Source organism: Clinocottus analis, unplaced genomic scaffold (genome assembly GCF_023055335.1).
Source record: "Clinocottus analis isolate CAN_PGR_092001 unplaced genomic scaffold, fCliAna1.0.p SCAF_19, whole genome shotgun sequence".
In the NCBI taxonomy this organism is placed as follows: Eukaryota; Metazoa; Chordata; class Actinopteri; order Perciformes; family Cottidae; genus Clinocottus; species Clinocottus analis.
Window position 1 is genome coordinate 12,865,045 of NW_027175920.1, and position 7,343 is coordinate 12,872,387.

General features: G+C 48.0%; 1 protein-coding gene across 2 annotated transcripts in view; it reads left to right on the forward strand.

The window, feature by feature from the left end:
* spata20 (spermatogenesis associated 20) overlaps positions 1 to 2,272 on the forward strand; it is a 38,279-nt gene extending 36,007 nt beyond the window's left edge. The window contains exon 16 of one of the 2 annotated variants that reach the window (XM_068582548.1): positions 1,241 to 2,272. In XM_068582548.1, coding sequence (XP_068438649.1) covers positions 1,241 to 1,435 — 195 coding nt within the window. In that variant the 3' untranslated portion in view covers positions 1,436 to 2,272. Of the gene's footprint in view, positions 1 to 215; positions 582 to 1,240 lie in introns of those variants that run through there. The other variant, XM_068582549.1, reaches the window with a different exon arrangement.
* The last annotated feature ends 5,071 nt before the right edge of the window (positions 2,273 to 7,343 follow it).

Sequence of the window (7,343 nt, forward strand, 5' to 3'; positions counted from 1 at the left end):
ATTCAGACTGACCTCCAGTCTGCCATCTGTCACACACGTCAGTCTGTCTCCCCCAGCGGCAGAGCTTCACCTGGGAAGAGATGCATCTCCGGGACTTCTCTCCTCATTCTGTCTTCCCTGTCTCCCCACCACCACCTCCCCCTCCCTCCCCTTTTTATCACTCCTGTCTGCGCTTGGTGTTTACGTCGTCGTTTCATCGCTCCGCCGTGAACCAGGGGTGTTGGCCGGCCAGGAGGAAGTGACACGTGTTTGACAGAAGGCTTGCCGTGGGGACGAACAGGGCTTCGCTCTGCTGCCTGTCCAAGAACACACACACACACACACACACACACACACACACACACACACACACAGAGAGATGTGAAAGGCCAGCAGTGGTGTAGCAGTGGGGTTGAGGGTCTGTTTGGGAACTACTTTTGCTGCAGGCGGTCCACGTGACTCACATATCCATCCACACACTCCATTGTCTGTCCCCAACTGGGCATTAGACCGTGGCAGTGAAGGCGTATTTTTAGGAAGGGTTTATTTTGGTCTGTCTCAATGCTTACGCGTGTTTGCATAAGATATTACGAGGTTGCATCAATGGGGGAAAAAAATGTCTAAAATAGAAAGCGACTCCCGTCACAACTGGGATCCGTCCCTTGCTGAGAGGCGCCATCGAATGTTCCTGATAGTAATATGATAATGAGATGTGTGTGTGTGTGTGTGCACCAGTGTGTGTGTGCACCAGCATTACCTGCTAGCTATAGCTGCGACTGACTCTCTTAATAAACCCACAGCAGTGCACGTAACGTTCGCCCATGTGTTGTGCAGCATACTGCTGTAGCATCTCTCATGCGTCTTGCTAATGTGTCTAGTTTTCACTGATGGACAACGGTCTCAGACTTTATCGTGTTGATCTGTGTAACTTAATGTCTCTCTTCTAATAGGTTGAATAAACTTAACCTAAAATACGTCGGATTTAGCTGGAAAACGCAACAAGCTAAATACACAATTTGAGCTAGATTTGCTAGAGCGCATGCTACGAACATGCTATCGCTACACACAAGTGACGGTCCAAATCGAAAGCTCATTCCAATCAATTTCAGTTTATATTATTAAAATATTGACACCCTCATTAATTATGTAACTCTTTAAGTAGTCTTCACTGCCTGTCAGCAAAATAGGATGTATTTGATGTGATTTAACTGACCCGCTTTTTGCCGCGTCCTCCTCCCTCACCCCTCCTCCTCTCTTGCAGGTCCTGATGCACATCGACGACGACGCAGACGGTTTCCTGCGCCAGCGGCTGCCCGCCCTCTCCTCCATGTCCCAGCAAGGAGGCGTGGCCACGGCCTACGTCTGCCAGGACTTCACCTGTTCGCTCCCCGTCACCGACCCCCAGGAACTACGCCGGCTGCTGCTGGACGGCGCCACGGAGAGACAGACGGAGTGACCACTGCAGAGTGGTCCGACTGAGATTTACCATTGGAGGGGGGGGCGGGGCTGTGATCTCCATCGACGCCACGCTCCCCATCCGCAGCAGTAGCCTCTAGATCACTTGTGACTTTGCCGTAGAAGCAGCCAATGCTATACAAGGATACGCTATATACATTGGTAGGAATAAATACGGTCCCATGAGATGAAGGGGGGCTCCCCTCCTTCATCCCAAACGCCAGCTTATTCTTTATTAGCAAGACCAGCGCGGTAGCACCTCCCAGTGTGGCTCTCTAGAGGCGGTCGATCAGTGGAGCCGTGTTAACATTCAGGTATCTAAACGTCCTCGGGAAGGAACCCGTGCAGAGAATACCTCCTGAGAATATTTAACACTTGTACAAAATGTTTCACCGTTTCCTCCCCCCTCGAGAAGCAACACGACAGACTCGTACCAGCCGGTGTGACGCCAGACCAGCGTGGACGAACTGGACCGGCAACGTTTAGCAGATGAACCGATGTCCTCTCCTGGCCCCGCCTTCCAGCTCCCACGCTCACGTCATATGGATCTCATTGTGTGTGTGTGTCTGTGTGTGTGTGTGTGTGTGTAGGGAGGGGGGAATAATTTGGTTTGTATTTTCAAAAAGTACATTGTGTCTGCACTTGATTTAGTTTGACGTATCATCGCGGTGAGGCCGGCGCTCTCTCAGGATGCTCGTTCACCATCTGCTCTCAGCCCCGTCGCGTTGGAGTCGACGTGAGAGGATTCAGCTCCACTGCTGCAGCGACTCGTGGCTTTTATCTTGAGGTCTTAGCGCACAGCATGTACTGTACACGCACAACCCTAAATAATAAATAGATTTCCCTCTCAAGTCGTGTCCATTACATTTCTTTACATTTTTTTGTTTTTGGATGGATCCTTTTTTTTTTGGGCCTTTTTTTTAAATTTTCTGAGTCTTAAAAATGAGGCTTCACAAGTGGAATCAAGCAAACATTTAATTTTCTGTTTTCTCCTTTTGCCTCAAGACTTCAGCAACACTGGAATAAACGGCCCTGCATGTTGGATGCTCTTGTCACATGCCTTTCTCTCGGTCCGAGACGGGGAAAGCTCCTGCAGGAACGCCGCGACCGCGTCCCAGCAGTCTGCCTTTGTGCTATAAATATTCATCACACCGCGAGAAAACCCACTGTACTGTATTATTATTTATTTTTTTTACTTCCCCCGGCGGGCTGCATGAAAGTAACATAGACTCTGTGTGACTGTGTGTGTGTGTGTGTGTGTGTGTGTGTGTGTGTGAGAGAGCGCTCAGGGGGAGACAGATGGACAGCTGATGTTGAGGGAGGGGATGCCTCTGAGGGTCCCGCTCTGGAAGCAGAGGAGAAGAAAAGACGGGTGGAGAAACAAAACGTGATGTTTCCATCACGGCGTGACGGCAGCCTCGCATCTCTCCCCCCGTCCCCTCCTTTCAGAAGGTGTAATGAATCGCCATCTCATCCACCAACGTTCTGTAAGAACATCTAGACCATGTGGACTTTGACTTTCCCTCCTGTCGTGCTCTCCTTATGCTTTATCCCCCCCTCCTCCTCTCAGATCTGGCGAGGGGTAGGAGGAGAAAATGCAGAAAAAGCTAAACGTGGGTGAGGAGAAAAAAGACCGAGAGACTTCACGTTTCTTCACCTGTCAGGTTATGAACAGTCACACTTTTTTGGCACTTTTGGTCCTCCACGTTCGTATAACTCCTCCCAACCCGCCCCTCCTCCCCCGCGGTGTCTCATCCCATCATCCTCAACCAGGTCGGGACCCCTCTCCGTCTTTGGTTACAGTGTGTGTGTCTGTACCCAGAGCGCTGTAAGCTCGTCTTCTCATTTTATTCAATCTTCATCCTTCCACGCACCATTTGTTATCTCCCTCTCTCCCTCCGTGAATCCCACCGCTCGTCATTGTTCTGCTCTGATTGCTGCGATGAGCCTCGCAAGCTACATTTTAATTAGCGCTGGCGGAGATTAGTGGCGGCGAACTTGTTGACCCGCTGATTATGAAGTAATCTACGTGCCACAGATCGGTGGCGATAAGAATAATAACTTTATCCGTGTGGCACTTTTCATAGCGGCAAACCTACTGATGCGATTATACAGTACGGAGTTAGAGAAAATAACAAACAATATAATGTTCAGGAGATTTAAAATTACACAATTCAGTTTGACTTTATCCCACAGTTTAGGTGATTAGCTCACACTTGACACACCCGTGAGTCTGTTTGTTAACTTTTGGTTTCACGTGGCACAACAAACAGCGGCCTCCTGAGTGAAAGTCATGCTTTTTTTTGTGTGGCCGGTCCTGATGTGTGACCTCAGGACTATTTGGACCTTTGCAGCAATAAATTGTACTTGAAATCTGGAGGAAGTTGAAACGCTAATTCTAAGCTCCAACCCGGGTAAGACCCATGTAGCCCGGGTTTGCTGACCATAAGCAGTCATAATATTTCTTGTTGTAAGTTCGTTAATGTCGTTGACCTGCTACGCTCTTCTGACTGAGTTGATTGACTCACATTGTACGATCAACAGCATTAAATGCGGCCTTAAGGCCAGCATTTAGGAAGCTCTTCTGGCTGTTGGATGGTTATGTTAACGCCTCACGCATTTTGCGTGCAAGTTTCCGAGCAGAAAGGCGTACGAAGGTTGTGTGTTTGCTATTGTGCTTTCCGTCAGACATGGCGGCGGTGTTTCAGTCCGGCAAATGAGTCCACAGGGGGGCTGAGACGCTGCAACTTTTCGGAAAAACCTTTCAATGTCGCGCAAAGTTGGTCTTGCGAAAAGCGTTTTCCCGTTTTTCTCAAAAGTTTAGTGAGATTTTGTGTGTGGCATTGTGTGTTTGTGTGAGTCAGAAAAGGTATCCCACCACCAGTGCTTCTGATAAGCCCAAGAAAGGAAAATCAATACTTCTCCTCATCAACGCAGCCTGGAACCTTGGTGATTACACAGAGAGGACACACACTCACACACACACACACACACACACACACACACACTCACACACTCGCACCAGAGTCAAAAGATGGAGACTATGGACTCTCATAGAAGTTCTGTGTGGGTTGGTCACTACAAACAACCCTTTTTATTAACACATAGCCTACTCACGGTCCACTATACGAGAGTCTAAGAATGAGTCGTGCCGCTTTGAGGCAACATGATCACCTAATCTGGCATGGTGGCCACCTCCCATTAGTCACTCAAAAGAAACGTAAGCCCCTCTGGCTCCACTTTGAGCTGTCATCACAACCTTCTGCAAAGATCAGGTGCTGTATTTAACTTCATCCTGTATCTTCCATCTTCCTTGATTTAGCAGTCTTAAAAATCAAAACCTACACCAACACTTTCTTTCCTTCCCCTAACAGCAAACGCGTCCACTCCATTTCTTGCCGTCACTGTTTGTTTAATCGAGGAAGCAGCGTTTTTATTCCAATGCCCGGGCTTCAGAGGAGCCAAACTGCACCAACCACATCGTGAAAGTCGAACTTGAGGTTGGGAATTGAACCAAAAAAACACCTTTTTAGGGTTTAGACAACAGAACCACTTGGTAAGGTTTAGGAAAAGACACATACAGCTGTGTCCGGGGTGAAAGTCCTGTGTTGGTTGGACCCATCCAACCACACGGAGGCCTCTCTATGTGGAATAAATTGCTGATCAATGAGGCTGATGAGCGTCGACAACGTCTGTTCAATCTGGTGACGTTGAAAGCAGGTGAGAAAGATCCGTCTGTTCATCATCACCGGTGTCAGAAGGTGAGACGGACGGAAACGGACGTCATTAAAAACCAAAACATCCACACGTCTCCGCTTTACTTCACTTGGCACACAAAGCTGTTGGCGTATTTATACATCTGCCACCTTTAATTCTCACTCCCATAACCTCTCTCCTCCTCCTCCTCCTCTCTCCTCCTCCTCCTCTCTCCTCGTCTTGCTCTCGCTCTCGATGTGACATTTCGGCCAACAGCGCTGCATCTACATGACAGAAGCTGCAGTTGGATTATGGCTCAGACGACATCGGCTGCAGCAGCGTGTCAAAAGCAGCGATGAGCAGCGGAGGGCATGCAGCCGGACGCTGTGGGGCCGACTGACGGCCAGGAGCGACGGCGACGAGGTAATCGTTATCCTCGCAGTCTACAGGGAAAAATACAAACACCGAATTGGTCCTTGACATTTCTTTAACGATTAACGTCCAACTTTTTGGATCAAACTGAAATAACTTGACAACCATTGAACAGGCATTCATGGTCCCCAGAAGGATGACACCGACCGACCGACTTTGCATATGTATCTAGCGCCACCAGCAGGACAGGACTTCCTCATATTTAGTGGAACAACTCAACATCTTGGCTCAAAGTTTTGCGCGAGGGCTTTCGTGCTTTCCAGAGGACGAACCCTCGAGAGTAAGATGATGAATACGATTTCCTCTAACATTAAATAAGCACACACTTGCTAGTGTAGAGTAGCACACATGCAGCCCTTTGTCTTCATTTATTCATAATATGTGAACAGCCTGACTTTACCAGTCGTTTCCCTTAAAGCTCATCAACTCGTTCTTATGACCTGTAAGCAAATCCCTCCTCGAGGGGAAACTGAGCGATTGTTATATAAAACTCTAAGTCCAAAACTGCTGTGTTTCTAAGTATTGAACACCGTAAGTAATATAGAAGTGAAATATATGGTTTGGTACATGAGAAAATGAAATTGTCACAGATGTGTGCAAATGTGCCCCAATGCAAAATTTGGCCTGAATGTTCTTTGTAATAAACCCTCGGTAACTTTGTTCTGCTTCACTTTATCAAAGTCAACCTTTGCAGAGAGAATGTTCACATATTGAATGTTCACATGTTGAATGTTCACATGTTGTGCTATGATCTGGGTCAGAGTTTAGACCTTACAGCTGCTTCATTTCAAAGACATAATCATCCTGAAAGTCATTTTTTTCAAGGCGGACCTGAAACCTTTTCATCTTTGCAGTGTCATCTTTATTTACTCTGAACCAGTAACTTATACACTGGTATTTACACATCTGAAGAAAATCTGTTTTTGACCCAAACTTTTGGCGGTGCATTTTTCGAGACCTAAAAATAGATGGCTTTTCAAAAACGTTGATTACAGTTTGACACGTGGACTGTAAAAACGTGATTTTGCTTAAAAAGTAAGCGAAATCCCGCTATAAAAATGTCTGCGGGGGTAAGTGTGTCGGAGAGTGTGCAGATTCGCCTCGCCTCCCTCGTGAAGTAATACTGAATCGGACAGCTCGTGATAGCTGCTTAATAGCGGCTCGGCTCGGCTCCCCTCTCTTGCCGCTGATGTGTGCAGGTGACAGTAATGATCCGGGAGGACGATGACATGGAGTGAGGAGACTGGAGCGAATGAAGCAAGAAAAGAGTCCCCGGCTCGGTTATTTAAAGTGAAACTGGCAGAGGAAAATATGAGCTGGGCTGCCGGGGGAAGTCGGCGTATGGATTTTTATTACAGCACCTTATATTAGTGTGGCTTTAGTGCTGCGTTCACTGGCTGTCCGCCTTTTGAGCGGAGAGCTCCTGTAACGTGTTTTATTGCTCCCGTTCAGTCACTTTGTGTGAACGTTATCGCCACCCTTTCCGTTGTTGTGTTGCCGGGTTCCCAGCTGCCGCGCCGCAGCATAAAAGCTGCCCGGTGGATATAAAGCTCCGCTCCAGCAGAGCGAATATTATTTAACGGCGAGAAAAACCATGTCGGAGTCCTTTTACCGGTCTACAAATTACACCGCTTTAGCACGACTGCCTCTCAGACAGGTGTCGTGTACGAGGCTCGGGCCCCGAGGAAGCTCATGACCGCGAGGACAAGCAACAAGACACAGAAATGTGCCAAAGGCCTTTTATATGTCATATCAACCTCGTCCATGCGCTCACCGCCAGC